General features: G+C 36.4%; 1 protein-coding gene and 1 non-coding gene across 6 annotated transcripts in view; both read right to left on the reverse strand.

Annotated features, from left to right (window-relative positions):
- TMEM131L (transmembrane 131 like) overlaps positions 1–19,799 on the reverse strand; it is a 71,124-nt gene that overhangs the window by 23,548 nt on the left and 27,777 nt on the right. For 4 of the 5 annotated variants that reach the window (XM_087936006.1, XM_087936004.1, XM_087936005.1 and 1 more), the window contains exons 6-16: positions 15,462–15,578; positions 11,561–11,671; positions 9,187–9,264; positions 6,946–7,096; positions 6,788–6,846; positions 5,496–5,604; positions 4,727–4,823; positions 4,153–4,306; positions 3,168–3,338; positions 2,552–2,621; positions 719–836 (exon numbers count right to left, since the gene is read on the reverse strand). In XM_087936006.1, coding sequence (XP_087792132.1) covers positions 719–836; positions 2,552–2,621; positions 3,168–3,338; positions 4,153–4,306; positions 4,727–4,823; positions 5,496–5,604; positions 6,788–6,846; positions 6,946–7,096; positions 9,187–9,264; positions 11,561–11,671; positions 15,462–15,578 — 1,235 coding nt within the window. The remainder of the gene's footprint in view (positions 1–718; positions 837–2,551; positions 2,622–3,167; positions 3,339–4,152; positions 4,307–4,726; positions 4,824–5,495; positions 5,605–6,787; positions 6,847–6,945; positions 7,097–9,186; positions 9,265–11,560; positions 11,672–15,461; positions 15,579–19,799) is intronic. The other variant, XM_087936007.1, reaches the window with a different exon arrangement.
- On the reverse strand, positions 9,990–10,119 carry LOC113434889 (small nucleolar RNA SNORA66). Its single transcript, XR_003373867.2, has one exon. It is a non-coding gene; the product is annotated as a small nucleolar RNA SNORA66 (small nucleolar RNA).

Here is a 19,799-nt window from a genome sequence, read left to right on the forward strand (position 1 = left end):
AAAACACATATACATATACATTAAAAATATAAATTAATACAAGCAAACACTACGATCCAAATACAGATGGGGTCGGGGGTGTGTGTTAATTGATCAACCACCGCCATGGTTGAGGTGATGCCCCATTGGGGCCCCAACTTGAAATGCAAAGCCAGGTCAGCTCTTAGGAAAGCTCAGAAGGGTTGTGTCTGACCTTACACCGAGGACCAAGATGTTCCAGAGGGCAGGTGCAATGGTGGAGAAGGTCCTTCTGGACCCCAGTAATCAGGCTGACAGGGCCTACAGTGTCCCTCCTCTGCCAGCATGGATGAGACGGGCCAATCCCCATGGAATGATATGGTGCCTCAAGTACCCTGGACCCTTGGCAGTGCTTTTACTCCACTACTTATTGTATTTTTAAGAAGAAAAAAAGTGAAGATTAATTTTGATAATGGCTGAACAAACAAGATGACAATGGGATGTGAGATAAAGGAAACTGCCAATTGGGGACCTGTTTCCAGACTGTCTTCCTCCCAAGTCTATGGTCTGATTAAGTCAGGAAAAAGCTAAGTTGCACTCTATAGTTGGCATTTTACCCATAAGTGACTGCGAACAACTTTTTCTTTATTCCAATTTGAGTTATGCTTATTTTTGTTACGTATAGAAATTTAATTATAAACCACAACTCTAGCTTCAGACAAAATTGCTAAATGAATATATATGTATTTATTATGCAAACCTGCAAATTTCACTCTGCTTAATTTTTTGCCATTTTTCGTGGAGTTCATATGCAAGATCAGAATCCACATTCCATGTTGAGCTGTCCAGAGAAAGACTTCTTTCCCAAAGAAGGTTTGCTAAAATAAAAATAATACTCAGTTGCATTGTTATACAATGTTTATCTTAATTAATACCTCTCTGATCATCATCTCATTTTAGGGAAGTACCAAAGAATCAATACTTTTTTTAAAATTAAAGAACAAATTTTATCTAATACATCAGAGGTGTCAAAGGCAAGGCCTGTGGGCCACATCCAGCCCATGGGGTGCTTAGATTGAGCATATGGGGTTGCCCTGGAAACAGTGAAGACCGGCCCATGGTGCCTCTACCAGCAAAAACTGAGCTCGAGAGGGCTAGGTGCAGAGGGCTGCAGGAGGCTGTCACAGTTGAAAGTGAAGACCGGGAGAGCTGTGCAGGGCCACCCGAGCTGTTTTCGCTGGCAGACTGCTAGCAGAACAAACTACTAGCAAAAGTAGATCCCTCCAACCCCGCCTGGGCCACCACAGGTGCCCCCGACACAAGTGATGTCGAGTTGGCTATGTCTACCATGGCCACACCCACCTGACCCTCCATGTTCAAACCCTAATGTGGCCCTCAATGAAATTAAGTTTGACACCCCTGTAATACATGGACTTATATTTTTTAAAAAACCTTGCCATTGTTTCTCTTCCTAATGCTGGAGGCAGCTTCTGACTTATCTTTCCTCTGATGTACTGCTTTGCCCTATTTTCCTACTGGTGTGTGTGTGTGTGTGTGTGTGTGTGTGTGTAGGTCTAGGTGTGTTCGGGTCTTTTCCCATGTAAGATTAAGAGTATCTTGGAGACATTTCGGCGAGGTCCCACTCACCATCCTCAGGCTGGTGCTTTCGGCTTTGTGCCAGTGCAAGCAGTGTGTGATCAGAGCTGCCATCTCTCTATAAATACTGGTGGTGGGGGCTGGTGTGCTGGGCTGGTTGGCTGCGCTGCTGCCTCTTGATTGGTTGATGGAGTTGATATTGGTATAATGGGCTGTGTGATGGCCTTGTGAGTTTTGTTGTGGAGATATCTTGGATCTTGTGCTGTAATCTCCTGGGTCGTTTGTTTTGTAGTGATCTTTTTTTCCATTAGCCTCTCGTGTTTTAACGGCTTGGGTAATGGGTTGTGTGATGGGCTTGCAAGTTCTTTTGTTGTGGTATCCTGGGTCCTGCATTGTAATCTCCTGGGTCATTTGTGTTTTGATCTCTTTTCCATTAGCCTCCTGTGTAGTAATGGCTTGGGTAATGGGTTGTGTGATGACCTTGTGAGACTTATTGCTGTGGTATCCTTGGTCTTGTGCTGTGATATCCTGGGTCATTTGCTGTGTTGCAACTTCTTGAGTTGTTGTGGTGTAATTTCCTGAGTTTTCTGATGTGATACCCTGAGCGGGTGGCTGGATATCAGGATATCACATCAGAAAACTCAAGAAATTACACCACAACAACTCAAGAAGTTGCAACACAGCAAATGACCCAGGATATCACAAGACCAAGGACACCACAGGATGGTGAGTGGGACCTCGCCGAAACGTCACCAAGATACTCTTAATCTTAGACAGGAAAAGACCCGAACACACCTAGACCTACATACCCGTACCCGTGACAATCTACGAATATGTGTATGTGTATGTGTATGTGTGTGTGTATGTGTATATCTTTGTACTACAAAATTAAGCAGAAAGGACAGAAGATATTTAAACAATAGTGTTGCAAAAAAATGAATGCTAGTTGTTGTATTTTACTTGATAACAGATTAAAACTTTTTTTTTCTACATTTACCTTTGTCTGACATTCTTAAGGAACAGTACATATCATGATGTGCTATGGCTTCAAAATGTCTCTCTCCTGGCTGAAAAATAATTGGGGGAAAAATAGTTAAGTAAAATTATCTTGCAAAAATAAGCTTCTGAATGTAAGCCGGCTTGCACTATGTTTCATCCTTATGTTTTATGTGTTTTGGGAATTTTTAAAATACAAATAGAACACAAATTAAGTGACATAATTTTAAAGTAAGTGTGTCTGCCTTTTTAAAAAATAATTTAGAAAGAAGCATAGAAATTGTAGACTCCTGTGATCTAAAGCTTTCAATTTCTGTCACTATAATACAAAGTGGTCCAGAAAATCCTGGGTCCTATTTAATTCAGATTCAGCAAAAAAATTCCTTCAATTAGCTATTTATTTAACCTTTTAAATACAATTTATATGGCTGCACCATTCAAACATTATGACTACAGATGGCAATAAATTTTAAAAAATGAAACAATGTCAGTTAAAATCCAAAACATTAATAAGTGACCAGGAAAATCTTATTCATATATTTCTCCAGATGAAAGTGCCATCTGGGACCAACTATTCAATACATTCCTGTATTTATAAATTTAGAGCAATATAGTACCTGAGACAAAGCAGAATAAATCTGTAGTGGAATCTCAAATATCACTCCAACATTTGTAGTCACAAAAATGCTGGAAAATAAATTTGTTACAGATTCCTGTATGTGATATTTCAAGGAAAACACATTCCAACAACCAGGAGGTAGTGTCAGGGCTCCTGTGAAGTTCAGGACCTATGGCAAAAACCTCAGATTTAGCTGATGGTAAAAGAAAAAGAAAAATACAAATACTACTTGGTTTTACGTCTTTTGATTCTAATCCTAGTGTATATGAAAATAAAACAGCAAACAAGGATTATGTTTGTCCTGCTACTTCTCTCTGCTGCTTCTTTCTCTGATATTTCCTTCAATATGTATTAATTCCAATAAAGCCAAGACTAGGAAGATTATTGATCATTCTTCAAATATACTGCCCCAAAGTGAAATTTGATTACGAATTCAACATTCAATGTTCTCACAACTTCACTGGAGCCTCACAAATTCCATCACAAGGAGGATAATTTCTAAAATGTGCACTGATGCTTTAGTGGCATTTTAGAAGCTGTTTAGAATAAGAAACTTAAACAGCTTACTTCACAGCTACCAAATGCTAAAATAAACTGGGAAGGCCCCAAACTGGATCATATAGTTTACTCAGACCTTTTGAGAGGCCTGGTACTCATTAACACACAATATTCAAATCACAGTAGAGTTTCACATTGGTTCAATATGATGTGTTTGCACTGTGCATTACTGTTGGTGGGGCGCACTGAATTGACTTTGAAATTTTGTATTTTATGATACAGCGATAAATCCTTGTTTCTTATAAATGTTCATAGTTTATACCAGATAAGGTATCAGTATTTTATGTAGAATGAATAAAAATATAGATATATACACAAATTACAGAAAGGAGGTATGACTGAGCTGAATGAAAGCGCTATTATATATAGATGATCATTTGAGGAAAAGTGCATTATGAGACCAGAAGTAAAAAAAAAAAAATTACCTTTAGAATATCCTTAGTTTGCCTTGACACATACACATCATTTAGCATAATGCTAAAATCGAAATTATTTGTAAACCACACAGACCAAAATGCTGAAATATTGTGATGTGGTTCTATGTGAAATACCACTGCAAATGGATTAATGCCAAAATATCTACAGAGATAAAATGCACAATTAAATGAGAAGACTGTCAATAATTTTAATTAATATTGTATAAATATCTTTGAATCAAAACAATACAATGGATAAAGTTTTTCAAAATACAATAAAAAGGGAAAGGAAAATTAATCTGGAAACTGCCTGTTTCCTTCCTTCCTTCTTTCCCTCTCTCCCTTCCTCCCTCTTGATGTAGCATTGCCACTTATTTATCTATTATTATTATTCTATAATCTCAATATATAATAAAATATATCTGTTCCAAATGTCAAAAAATCAATCTTAAGTCTCTGGAAATTGCTTTTAAATCATGTCAAATGAATTATGGATTAATTCTAAATTATAGAATATGCATTCCTCTATTTTTGAGGTCTTTGCATTGTAGTATGTTATAACATACTTGCATTAAAAACTCACCCTTCTATCACTGGATGTAAAAGACAGGGCTTAAGTAAAGTTGTTCTATCCAGTAGATTAACTCTTTCTTGGTTGCTTTCATGATCACATAGTGTACCTATGTCAAAGAAAAAGGGAAAAATTAATCCAAGAAACTATAGACCAATCATCCAGACATCAATACTTGGGAAGATTCTGGAAAAGATAATCAAGCAACAGATCTGCCAACACCTAGAAGCAAGCAAAGTTATAACCAGAAGCCAAAATCGGTTTGTCAAAAAAAGATCATGTCAAACAAATGTTATTGCATTCTTTGACAAAATGACTAAATTAGTGGGCCAGTGAAATGCTGAAGACATATTATACTTGGATTTCAGTAGAGCATTTGACAAAGTACAACCCACTTCTTGGTAAGTTAGAAAAATGTAAAATAAGACAGCATCAACAGTAGATGGATTTGTAACTAGCTGATAAACCACACTCAAGATAAGCAATTTCTCACGTTTGAAATTGGATATTTAGAAAGAAAATTAATGAAAAACAGGTTTAAAATAATATAATGTGACTTATGTTTAATTGTCCTATCAAAAGGACCATGAATTTTAATAAAATATATTCTTGAAATGTTCTTAAAAAGCCAAATTATACAGTATGCTAGGTTAATATATTTTGTTCTTTTACTAGAAAGGTAGACAAAATGCTTAAAACGAAAATAGTTCTTACCTCTGAACAAAAACAGACCCACAAAATACCACTTCTTAGTACTACACAACATATTAAAATACTGTACCTTTACAAATAATAGAAGCTACATTTGTGAAATTCATGGTCAATGATGGCAGCAATATTGGCTCAAAAAGCAAAGAAAATATTTTTTCCTGGGTCAAATGTTTTACATCCTGCAAAAAAAGGAAATTATACTGTTACATCACACTTATTACTATCGTAGTTGCTATAAACAGGCAAAGTTTCAAGTCCCTGCAGTTAGTCCCATCAAGCCATTCTTATTCTGAGCTCGTACTACTGAACAAAGCCATTAAAGTTTCAAGTCTGTTAACGTAGTTTTATACTAAGAATTAGCACAGAATTAGAAAATTCTTCTGGGTCTTTTTAAACTATCACTTACCCACTCCCTACTTATGCAAATTCTTTCATTCACAAATTTACACAAAAAGTATGTCCTAATCTCCTTTTCAATATTCATTGGAATTGATTGATTTTTCTCCTTTGTTCATAAGAGATACAAAGAGGTGGTTGGAATGTCTAATTATGCATAAAGAGAGTGAACAGAGAAATATTTCCCCAAATGGAAAACTTATATGTATTTCTCACTCTCCTTAGTCTGCTGGAAAACTACACAAAACTTTCCACTTCTCACTTCATTGGCTGAAAGATTCTTGAGTAAAGCAGCCTTTCCACGAAAGTATTTGGTCATCCAGAGAAAAAGATACTTAAGGGACAATATTGTTTTGATTTTACTACTACTACTATACTTTTATTCATTAAACCTGAAACTCAGCCAACTGAACATTTAAAAATGTATCACACATATTATTGACTGGCACTGATGGTTGATACGGGTTGCTGCCAGCGTCCTAGGTATCAATCAAGTATCTTCTTAAAATGTACAATCTCTGAGTAGCACAGTTTTTTGCAGTTCCACTGGTGTGTTTGCAGGAAGTGTCATCATTTTCCTCTTCTTCTTCATCATCAACATCATCATCATTATAACAAGTTTCAGTATTGGTTTCCAGGACAGTTCCTTCCTTGCACACCTGATTCAATACTTAAATTCTAATTTTGACGTTGAAAAGAACCTGGAGTAATCTCTTTTTCTAAATCAGATTGTGAAATAAAGAATGTTCAACATCATAAACATGTTGGTAACAATCCTGTTTGCATTTTGTTCCTTGAATTAAAGGATTTCTATTCCAATTTCTTTTTCAATACAATCACAGTTTGCTATATTATAACTGCCTGGGCATAAAGGGACCAACAAGAATTTGTGAGCAATTTATTCAGCATAAAAGTGTAGAGCAAAACTAATATTAAGCACAAAAATAATATATTTTTTAAAATTACCTGCACATACAAAAGGTTGTTCCCCGAATGTAATACGTACAAGATTACTGAAGAGCCATCTATACAAAAAGAACAAAACCAGAAGCAAATGTAAACTCTAATACTATACTATGGTCTAAAAAAATTAAAGTTAAAATGGTAATATATCTTGGCCTTACCTGAGGTCTGTGTTTTATCCATTGCTACATAAATTACAAAAAGGTTCTCCAGTAAGTATTGTCTAAGATCCACAAATTCATGCTGCACATTTTTCATTCGGACCATTAAGCTTATTTCTAGCAGCAGGTCATTGGATGCAAAGCAACAATTCTAATATAAATGAAAGGAAAATCCAAAAATGACCACAGGTGAATAATTAAAAACCTATAAACACAAGTCATAAAAGGGGTGTTAGCCACATCAAAACAAAACTGTTGGTGCGACAAGCAAAGGGATGCTCTGATGGCATTCTTCTTGTATGCACTAGCTCAGGGATTGGTTTGGTTTTTTTTGACAGATACCCCAAAGAAGAGCAGTATCATACATATTATGTTGCTTTCATGTAAATAGTTTAAGTTTAATTTAGTCTATCTAATGATTATATGTAAATTTAATTTATAATTTACATATAATTAGACAACCATGGAAGGGGTAGTAATATCAGTATTGATGATGCAATGTTACCAGATCCACTACTGCAGGGGTGTGAAACTCAAGGCCTGCAAGCTGATCCAGCCTTTAGGGTGCTTAAATCTGGCCCACGGGGCCAGCCTGGAAATAGCAAAGGACCAGCCCACAGTGCCTCTGGCAGCCAAAATGGAGCATGAAGCCACATGCACTGGGCACCCCTGTACCCTGTTTTGGGCAGCAGGAGGCTGCAGGAGGCAGTCCAGGGTGAAAATGGGGTGTGGGGTTCCCCACGCCCTCCACACCCCATTTTGGCGGGTAAGGTGCTACAGGAGACATCTGTCCCATCTTTCCCCTCCCTCCAGGCCGGCCCATGGAAGACAAGTATAATGCTGATCCAGCCATCGTAGAAATCTAGTTTGACACCCCTGCACTACTGCATCTAGAAGTCAGTCTGCAAATCTGAAATGTAATTGAAAAGTTTGATTATGTTAAATAAACAGGATGAATGAAGAGTATTAAAGAAAAGGCTTTTTTGATATTCAACATTGTATTGGTAGAAGAACATTTTTGGAAGCTAACTGCCCTTCATTCCAGAACTTCCAAAATCCTCCATTATTCAGGAGTACAGGTAGTCCTCACAGCAGTTTGGTGACCATTCAAAGTTACAATGGCACCCCAAAAAAGTGACTTAGGACCGTTTTTCACATTTACAACTGTTGCATGGTCACATGATCAAAATTCAGGTGCTTGGCAACTGGTTCACATTTAACATGGCTGCAGTGTCCTGGGATCATGTGAACAGTTTTTGTGATCTTCTGACAAGCAAAGTCAATGAAGAAGCCAGATTCTATGAACAACCGTGTTACTAATTTAACAACTGTAATGATTCACTCAACAACTTTGGCAAGAAAGGTCGTAAAACGTGGCAAAACTCACATAGCAACATAAATTTTGCACTCAATTGTGGTCGTAATTTGAGGACTACCTGTAACCCCTCTACATTTTGTTAGTTCTCCAAGGGGAGTCAGGAAATGAGAGTTATGAAAGCTAGTCTCCAAATGCTACCTTCTACTAGTATGAGATTATGTTGACTTGTCCTTCCACAAAAGTAATCCAGGAAGAAAGAGTTCTTGAAACTAATTATTACTTTTTTCATAGATGGAGTACTAAACATGATAAAATTAGTATTTTCTAAACACTGATACATGTGAAAGTGCTGATTCTGGGAACGGATCATTCTGGATAATTCTATAATGTTCCATTCTTCCTCTGAATACCACCAATCCAGCTGTTCTTGGGATTGGAACATCCTAGAATTTAAAATGGCAAGTTTTGCAGATTCTTAGAATCACTTTAATAACAGAAATTGTGGTGTCTACGCCATTTTAAGATCCCCAATATAGGAAGACAGAAGGGAAACATAGCACAGAAACCTGTGTTAAATAATATCCATCTTGAAGTTGAAGAGAAAGAATATCTAGAATAAAAGTGGCTTTGATTAACAAAGCTAATTATTCACAGAAGATAATATCTAACAGCAATTATTAAATAATTATAATAATGTTCATGAATAAATATTAAAAAGGGCACTTAGACAATATATTACTTGAAAAAGATCTGATAAAGATAAAGAAGGAAAAATTAGTTTTGAAAAGATAACTCCAGTGTAATACCTGAGCAATGAATCAGAACTGGTGCAAGTCACATCTAACAGAAGCTCAATTTATTGCTCATAGATAAAAGGCTTATATTTGTAAAAGCAAATTTAACAGCAAACATACATGCCATACCTTAAAATAATGATACAATTTGTTATGTAAACTGCATTCAAGGCGAACTTTTACATGACTGACATTCCTAGTTTCTGCCTGAAAAAAATACATAACCAGTAGTTTTATAAATAGTTCAAGAAATTGAAATCTAGAGGAAAATAAGGAGAAACTGATAATATCTAAGTAGAACAAAGGTTGTGTCAAAGTACAAAGAAGTACTTTCTTCTGTGTTAAAATCTTGGGCTTCCAAACAAAAATAAGAAATTTGGGCCTCTAATTGCTAGACTCAAGGTCATAGAAGCAAGCCTTCCTTTATATAAGGTATATAAAGACATTTGAACAAGATACAAATGGCATGTATGCTTTTTAATGTTGTAATGTATGTTATTTGTTGTAAAATAATAAGTAACCACTTGTAAAAGTATTTATAATAATGTATAATCATATTGTCAAAGGTACTTATTGAAGAGTTTGCATCCAAAATATAAATTATAAAAACATAATATAAAATTTAATAAATTTAAATAGCATTATTACTAATTTTATTTCATTCTTACATTCAAAGTTTTAAATTTCCACAAGGGGGAACTATAAGATCTAAGATTTAAATTCTTTCTATAAGCACTACATTTTGTGGAAATATTAATACCTAATGTCCAAATTTGTGTTTATTATCAGCTTTGTTAAAATACAGTTCAGGAGAATCAGCAAAATCTACACTTATACTTACACTAAAAGAATATTTACTAAATCAGTATAATGACTAACAGCATAACAATTGAAATAATCAATCCATCTTTTAATAAACTAGGGCCTGTTTATGTTGTCATGGTATAGAGTAAGCAGCCTTGCTAATTTAAGGCTAGTAAACTTCTGTTACCACATTTAATTTAGCAAACCTGTTCCCCTTGCTTCTGCTACATCATGCAGAGCCAGTGATCGAGTTTGCATGTTTTTTTTTAAATTTAAAATAAGGTCTAGACTTATTATTGTCCCTTTTCTATGTTTATTAGTCTATGGAAGTGTATCTTGCCCTTTCAAACATATTTATCCATAAAACAGTCAATAAAACACTTCTTTTTCTTCATTAAGCTAGAACTTTTAAAAAACAGTTCACATAGCAGTCCAAAGTTCTAGCTCCAGTTAAAAATTTTCTTGTTTGCAAAGTGGGAAGCCCAGCCTTTAGCATGCAAATCACACCCTTTAGTTATATTCTTTCACATATAAATCTAATATTTGTGTTCTGCAGACTTCAATGCATTTTTATTCTGGCCAAAGTTTCTAAAGACAATGACACAAACGGAAAAAATCTTGGAAAGCACACTGATTTGTTTGTGAAATTCGCATTCCTGCTTTTTCTACTCTAAAGTGGTCAGTCAGTATGCTAATTCAATTAATTCAGTTCTGGATAACAATCTATTATAAAATGGCCAATCACTATTGATCAATTATAGTGCTTCAGCAGACAAGTGCTAAAAAGAAAGATCCATATTTCTTTCTGAGCTGAGGTTCACACTTTTCAAATACAATCCACAAAACAATACGTTAGCACAGTGTTTTCAATCTTGGCAACTTTAAGCTGTGTGGACTTCAATTCCCAGAATTCCCCAGACAACATGGCAGTTGAAGTTGAGACATCTTAAAGTTGCCAAGATTGAGAAACATTGCTCTAAAAAATTGTTTAAATTCTGTACAAAATTAAATAATATTTGATAAATTAAAATTAAATATATGATTATCCAAGTCCTGAATTTAATTATTTCTCCACAGTCACATTACATGTTGCAATGTTTAAAAGAATGCAGCCAAGGGAATCAGATTGTGCATTTCTGTATTACATAATACTATGTAAAAGAGCTTAAGACTGGTTTAGAACAATTTATGGATTGATCTAACTTTCTCAAGGTTGTTATGAATAAGTAACAGCAGCAATCAATGTAATGAAATCCTCAATAACATTTATTTATAAGCAAATTGAAAAAGACTTTTAAAAATCTCATTAAGAAATTCTCTCTTTCTGACAGTATCTTATTTAACAGTTATATGCCAAGCTGGTTTGTGTGTCAGAAATTTTGCCTGGTTAAATTAGCTGGTGAAAGTGAGTGAGAATTATGTCAAAGCATAGGTGCATGAGAAAGCAAAACAGTTAGCTTTATTTTTAGAGCTAAAACCTCAGCACAACGGAAACACTTGTCTGCAAAACCACACCGTTTATTTATTGGTTATTTTGTCAATAGGGTTACTTTTCCCACCATTTGCAAACTCATTATTACAATTTTCAAATGTCAATACATTTACCCATTCTCAATTTCCAGGTCACACCTAAAGTTCCAATTAATACACTACTTAATAATGGGCATTAAGAATAATAGATTTTAAAAAAATACAGTACCAGTGTTTGTGAGATCTGAATACTATTGATATGTGGAAACAGCAAATAAGTGTTTGCTAACTCCTGTCTAGAATCTTCCGAAATGGCCTCTGAAGTTCCAGTCCCAAATACCTAGTGCAAAACAGCATGTTATATTAAATATTTCCATCAATAAATGTAATAAAGAACTGCAGTCTTTTAAAAAAACTTTTATATAATGCTATTTTAACAATAAATAAGATGTTGCGGTATTAAAATAGCAAAAAGATATTGTTGCAGTAAACAGAGAGTACAAATAAAATTTCTTTTCAGGAAACTTCAGATTCAATGGACCAAAATTTTATTTTGAACATCACACCTGCCTGCCTAAACAACAAATTACGTTTCTTACAAAACAGTCCTCAAAACCTTGTAACATAGTTTTGTGTAAAATATTAAATTAATATTTGTATTTGTTTGCATTTTCTTTTAAATTATGCAAATGATGTAAGTGTCTGCAAATGATGCAAAAATGGCAATGAAATAATGGTGTAAATTTTGCCAATTCAGATTTAACAGAACTTCGGATTTAATTACACTTTTTTCTCCGTTGTTTTATAATTATAAATCAAGATTTTACTGTATTGTATTGGCATTAAAAGTGTGTAAGTGTGCATTCATGCATGCATGTTTGTGTTTGTGTGTGCGTGTGTACAAGACATGCATCACATAATATTATTACTGGAATAGATAAAATAGATAATCCTCCCTTCAATATATTTGAACCAACTATCCCATCTAGCTTTCACTTTTTGTAAAACAAGCAAAAAGACCAAATTTTTATTTAAAAAGTGAAAGTTGATATACCATTTGCCCTCTTCATGTATCCCTAAAATGTGTCACAAAGTAGAGAAGCAAAAACTTTTCTGAACTCTCATAGTAGCTGCACGGGCCTAGTAATTTAGGTAAGGGATTTTGTAGTGTACTATGCTCAATTTTCTATTTCCCTAAGCTACCGTGATTATCATTTAAGTTCAGAAAAAGGTATCATTCCTTTAAGGATAGCCAACCGGTGCAAGGAGAGCCAATTTGGTCTAGTTGGTAAACCACCAGGATTAGGGTTAGCATTGCAAATTCTAGTCTTGCCTTTGGCATAAAAGCTAGCTGAGTGATTTTGGGCCAAGCACTCACTCTGTCTCTCTCTCTCTCTCTCTCTCTCTCTCTCTCAGCACAAATCACTCCATAGGATGGTGGTTGTGAGGAGGAGAATTAGGTATGTGTTCACTGCTTATTTATAAAAATAATGAAGGTGGGATAATAATAAATAAATTCATGCCAGATCCAAATGCATGTCAGACCCTTGAAAGCCTCAACTCTAAATACTTCTAAATTCATCCCTACTAAAATTAAAACACTTTTTTTGGAGTGGGGGGAGGCGGGGAGAGCACGAATATGTTCAAAACCTCATATAATAAGGGTTTTTTTAGCACATTGATTAAAAATAAACATATTTCAAACATGCAGGTAGTCTGGTTAAGAAATAGTTCCCTATCTCTGTCCTGTACCTAGGACTGCTTATTATTAAAAAGGGAGCATGCCATTATCCTTCTTTGAGCCAATGAAGCAATGAAGCTGCACAATATTTTGGGAACAGCTAAAAACAGGCTATATATAAAAAATACTTTGCTTCAGTGGTTCCTGAAAGAATTATGCGGCTTCAATGCTTTGTTGGCTTAGGAAGGACTGCACCATCTGCCACTGGTATTTTTAGTGATAGCCAGCCTGCTTTTAATCTAGTGGTTGTCCTTAAGTCAGACGGTCTTACCCTGGGGGCTGCCTATATTAATAAGGTATCACTTCTTTCCACAACTTTATATCAGAATCATACACATGACCCCACAAATTAAAGGTAAACATATATTTGAATAAGCTTAGTAAAACAAAATTTCCAAAAAAATTCATTTTAGTTTGTAAGATGGATTCGTTAAAAAAAAAAAAAGCAATTTGAAGTACAGGTAAGATTTCAACTATTGGTACTTAAATAGGATGTCCTATTTAAAAATAAACATAGTCCATTTTAAAAAGAGCTTCTTCCCCAGGATTAACAACAAAAACCAACAACAACAACAACAAAAACCTCTTCCTCAAGTAAAGTTGAAAGGAATGCAATATAACAGAAAATGTTTCTGCATGCCAGCATGGTTATTATCTTTTTAAAAATCAGGATGAAAATAAAATTATAGCTTTCTCCTCTGTCACAGAGTTGCTCTCTTTCTTTAAGTGTCTGAAAAGAACATTTATAGAAAATATATAATATAAAGGAATAAAATAAAGGAATTTTTCATATGGTATAAAAGCACTGACTACAAACAGGATTCTTGAAAGGAAGAAGCTACAGGTATTCCTTAGGTTATGACCACAATTGAGATTGGGATTGTCAGTGTGGTTATAGTTAATGTCATCTGACTGCATTAACTTACGACAACAATTCTGGCACTCCACACTGCTGTTGCTAACAGAGAATCACACATCGTTAAGGGAGAACCCACCTCAATCCAAGCCACTCCAAGACTGGCCCCTCCCAGACCCCAGGGCTCACTAACGAATTGCCTCCAACTAACCCCCAATCTATCTCCTCCACCCTGCATCTCTGCTCTTTTGGCTGCCCTGCAGGCTGCTTGGCAGGGTGGCAAGTGGCCCCAATACCAGAGATCTGGGGCTGTTTATAGTGTCCCAGGAAGCTCCAGATATTCCAGCAAGCATTCACTCACCCCGCTGTCTTCTTTTCCAATTGTCCACACTAACTTCTCATCTTTTACATTCAGCTTCCATGACCAAAGCAGAAGCACCTCCCTGTCTTTGCTGTCTCCTTTTTGAATCCAGCTTGTCCTGCAAACATCTCCCACATCTACAGCAGCTGCCCAGAGTGGCCTAACAGTGCCAGCAAACCGTCATTCCCCCAGCATGCTAGTCTCATGCACCGACCTTTAACTTTTTGCTGTGTCCTTATCAGACCCAACTTCTCTAGCTTCTGTCTTCAGAAATCTGTTGTCTCCAGAATGACTTGTTTCAAAGATAGAACAGCTTTCCAAAGGCTGTGATATCTTTGGAAATCTGTGCTGTCTTTCCAAAGGCACTCTGATGACAGCACAAGTTTACAATGACAGTGCTGTCTTCAGAAAGAAGGAAAAATAGTAGGAAAGTAAGAGCCATTTGCCAGAGAAGCTGGGTTCAAAAAGGAGGCATTTTTTACCCAAGTTCCACATTAGCATAAAAACGAGGGCTATGATAAAGGTGTTATATTCTCTGATGACATGATGCTTTGGTCTGCACTATAGTGAAATGAGGGTCTTTGCTTTTTATAAGACAAGGATGAATGTATTATGTTTCCTGGTAGAAAAGAGGAATGAGTGGGTATCAAACAGTCTGCTTTGCTCCAGCAATAGAACTGCTTAAAAATCAGAGGCATCTACACAAACTATGGAAACATATCTTTCCCATGCCAGCTGCTCACACTCTGGTAAGACCAATTCTGCAATTAAACATACAAATGAAGCATGATTGCTTACATTGTAGAATGAGTCTGGCATAAAACTTACATTGTGTCCTCATACCTTGCAAAAATAAATCAAGGCCAAATAGTGTAACAGTTTAAAATTATGTGAGATGACTACCAAAATATTAATATTCCCCACAAGGCTACTTGTCTTTAAAAAAATTAAATTCATAAAAATTGTTATTTTTAATGCAGAGTCACCAATATTATTGCAGAATCCTTTCATGATGGCAACAGCTAAAGGAGCACAAAATGTCAACCTCTTATACAGCATGTAATGTTCTGCAAATTCTATTTGTTTGGACTATATAACTGACAGCTTTCAGTTGTTGGTCCATTACACCATCATTAGAAATCTGTATCTCAAGCTGGTAAATGAATAATTACCTGATATGAAAATATTCCATGAGATGAGGTATTTATAAATAATGAACTTTCAAAACTGCCTTCTTCTACTGGAAGAAAAAGTACTCTGAAAGAAATTTTTCCCATTGCTGGAATCACCTACAAGTAAAATAAAAAGCATCTGATGTTCAATATATTAAATTGCCATTGATTTATTACAGACTTATAAATTACAAAGGGACAGCCATTACTTCTTTCCTCCACTATGATAAAACTAGCCAAGATACCCTTATTTGCACATCACTTCATCAAATCTAGAACCAACTCCCAGAAGTATTACATTGTCCTTCTACAACCCATTATTGTCTTCAAAGTGTCATAAAGAGCCAGAGTGGTGCAGTGGACAGAATGCAGTATTGCAAGCTAATTCTGCCTACTGCCAACAGTTTGATCCTGACCGGCTCAAGATTGACTCAGCCTTCCATCCCTCTGAGATCAGTAAAATGATGAACCTGATTGTTAGGGGCAATATCCTGATTCTGAGAGCTGTAAAGCATTGTGATATGGTATATAAGTCTAAGTGCTATTGCTATAATAGTGGTGTTCTATTATCTGGGCTTCAATATGCTATGCTATAACTTTTATTAATCATGCTTTATAAATCAGTATAGCTAGGTTACCCATAACACTAAGCTAAAAACCATTTTTATGAGTAACAATGGCCAAGTTCACACACATAGCTAAGCCAAAAATTCAGATTATGGCTAAGCATTGTGGCATAAATTCAGCCATTATCTATTCTCACATACAGTTATTAACCACTGATATAATGCTACTTCATAATGGATACATTCATATATTATTCCAGGCTAAAAACCGGTGATATTACACCTGAATATAAAATCCATTTTAAAGGGGTTCAAATGGATTTCATATTACATATCCTCTTCTCATTCCTCATGGCTTGTTCCTACACTACAATTGTAAGCCACACTTGTAAGGTTTGGATGAAATGGAAAGCTACAATATGTCACAAATCAGTATAGGTACAACTAAAAGGAACTAAATATTACAATTAACAGAAAAGAATACTCAATCCCATAGAAATACAGAATGAAGCAAAATATTTTAACATTGGACATATTGAAATATATTTTTGAACAATGGTCAGAGAAGTTGATTTTAAGAGTGACTGCCTCTACAAACAGGACTGTGTTTAAAAGACGCTATGGAAGAGGAACAAATATTAGCTGACTTGATTGAGAGTGATTTAAAGGTGAATTTAAAAATGACATGGGGAAAGATGTTACACAAGGCATACAAAAGAAACTGACGTATTAATAATTAAAAGAGGTTTATAAAGCTGGTTTATTTGATCAAGGTTAAAAGAGATACACTGTTATCTCTAGTAGCCCTTAATAGACTTTTGCTAATCAGGACTGAAACAATACAGCTATAAGGATTTGTTTATAGATAAGAAATACAGGAAGATACATATTTTAAGAATAGGCGATAAGCTACTGAAATTATTTATACTTTTGATGAAAACTCTCTCTCTCTCTCTCTCTCTCTCTCACACACACACACACACACACACACAGAGAGAGAGAGAGAGAGAGAGAGGCAGACAGGCAGGCAGACACAAAGATGACATTTTAGCATTAAGGATGTGATGCAAAAACCTCTATGGTAATAAGTTCACATTTCCATATATTTGGTTTATGTAGACTGCTGTCCTTCAAAAGCAATTGAACCTGCAACATAACAAACTACCCTTGAACTCAGGTCAACTTCAGAATAATTTGTGACAAGATGCGGGTAGGGAGGAAGCACTGTAGAAGAACATTTTAAGTACATCTAAATGTTCACATAATCATGGTTGCACTCCTTACACTTTGAGAGGAAGTTCCAGATTAATTTGGCTTTCCCCCCCACCCAAAAACAAAGCATGATAAATTGCAAAATAAATGTTATTTTGCCAAAGGAAAACATGGAGCCTGCAAACTATATTTTAAATATGCCATTAAAGCAGCTGGTTCTCAGCTTCTGTTAAGATTTAGCCTTCCAAGCATAAAAGGAGGATCCTTACAGATATACAGGCCTTGATCTTGCCTCAGCTCTGCAGTTTCATGTGCAAGTTGCTTTATGTTTCAGGGCTTAAATCACAATTTCCATTCTGTGTGCATTCACATCATGTACTTTATAACGGGAAAAACATTAAGTTTTACAAAAGGAGGGAGGAACTTTTTGGTATGTTCCCTCAAATGAGACAGACAACTCACCTTTATTTTTTACAGGATGTGATCTAATAATGCAAAATTATAAATATACTTCTTGGTCACCTTGGAATCTTTTAACAGCTTTTATATCAGAAATATTTCAGTTCTTTTAATACAAGCTGAGCCAAAGCCACCACTTTCTGTCTGAAGACATGAGTCAATATTTTAACCACCAGAACCTCAAATGGCCTTCAAGAGAAGGGTTTCTAAGGAAGTGATATCCTTGCACATTCAGCACCACATAAAAGAAGAGTTAGTACTTCAGCTTTTAATAATGTGGTTGTTGCACACATAGGTATCATAGCTACAACTTGTGTTATTGTATTAGCAACTTTTTGTACTTGCCGTTTGAGTGCAGTCTGGGGATTGAAATTTTCGAGAGATAAAATTCAGACTGATTTCAGGTGTTTCAGTATGATAAAATGGCACTAATACATAAAGACTTCATTGTGCAGGTAATCCTTGGTTTTACGATCGTTTGACAAACTTATAACAGCCTCAGAAAAAGTGACTTATGACCTAAACTCACAATTACAACCGTTGCACTATCCCCATAGTCATGTGGTTGCAATTTGGGTGCTTGGCGAGTTGATAACAGGAAAAATATTAATGCAGAGTATTTATTATTATAGATTTGCTATTAAATGACTGGTATTCTAAAATTCCAGAAAAGTGACTAAGTCACTGGACCAATGTTTCTCTTATAAATGGACTATACCGAAGGCTTTATTGAGATTTTATACAACCACGCATTAGTAAAATATAAAAGAATACTATTTAAGTATTGTGTACATTTGATAAAATATAACATTTTATTTGCAACTCTGCATTTTACAAGCAATGTTTGCTCTCTTTTGCATATATTTATATGGTATTCAGCTTTGTTCGGGTATTTTCCTATGTCATTATAGTTGTGCTTTTAAAGTTGTAGCAACGTTTCGGCAGAATCTCATCTGCCATCATCAGGCTTCTGTATTGTGTTCGTCTGTGAGTCAGACTTTTACAGTTGTAAAAACACACATATCTTCTTCTTCTTCTTCTTCTTTTTCTTCAGCGTTTGTCTCGCGCTCGGGCGAGGTCCGCTAATGTCCTTAAGTACTGCTTCCACACCTCTCTGTCTACCACGTATGTCGGGTCTGCCTTCGCGATCTCTAGATCGGCCTTGATCGTGTCCATCCAGCGTTGCTTAGGTCTACCACGCGGTCTCGCTCCTCCGACAGTCACCTTCATTGCAGATTTGATGATAGATTCTTCCTTGGCGCGGCTCACGTGGCCGAACCATCGTAGCCGGGACTGCCTCATGACCGTGGGGATGGGCACGACGTTGAACCGTCTACGCACTTCTTCGTTCCTGACGCGATCGAGTAGGGTGAGGCCTACCGACCATCGAACATTCGCATCTCCATTATCTGGAGTCTGCTTTCGACTTCTTTGGTCGCCGGCCAGCACTCTGCGCCGTATATGGCCACGGGGCGCACCACAGAGTTATAGATTTTTGCCTTCAGGCGCATCGGCATCTTCTTGTCACAGAGGACGCCCGTGACGGACTTCCATTTGCCCCACGCTGCGTTGATCCTGGCTGCCACCTCAGTTTGTAGTAGGCCTTCTTCCCCAAGAATAGTTCCCAGGTACTTGAAGGTGGAGGCGCGCAGTAGCTCCTGCCCGTTCACATGGATGGAGCCTGTCATTTCATTGTCAGTGGTTAGGTATTCGGACTTCTTTAGGTTCAGCCGGAGCCCGAACTGCTCAAGGCGGTCGTACCACTGTTGGACTAGGTGCTCGAGTTCAGCCTTGCACATGTTAGCCAGGAACACATCATCGGCGTAGAGCAGCGTCCATGGGGCGGGCGTGTACAGGTCGGTGTAATTGTGTCCATCACCAGAATGAACAGCAGTGGTGAGAGAGCAGAGCCCTGGTGTACGCCGACGGTGATATTAAACTCCTCTGATATCCCAGCTGCCGCTTTTACACGGCTTTTGTGACATCTGTATAGGAGTTGGACCCATTGTACGAGCAGCTCAGGCACGCCGTGATCTCGCAGTGCGTACCAGATGAGATCGTGCGGGACTCGGTCGAAGGCCTTTTCCAAGTCCAGGAAGGC

Source organism: Pseudonaja textilis, chromosome 6, assembly GCF_049901715.1.
Source record: "Pseudonaja textilis isolate UNSWEBS1 chromosome 6, rPseTex1.2, whole genome shotgun sequence".
NCBI lineage: Eukaryota > Metazoa > Chordata > Lepidosauria > Squamata > Elapidae > Pseudonaja > Pseudonaja textilis.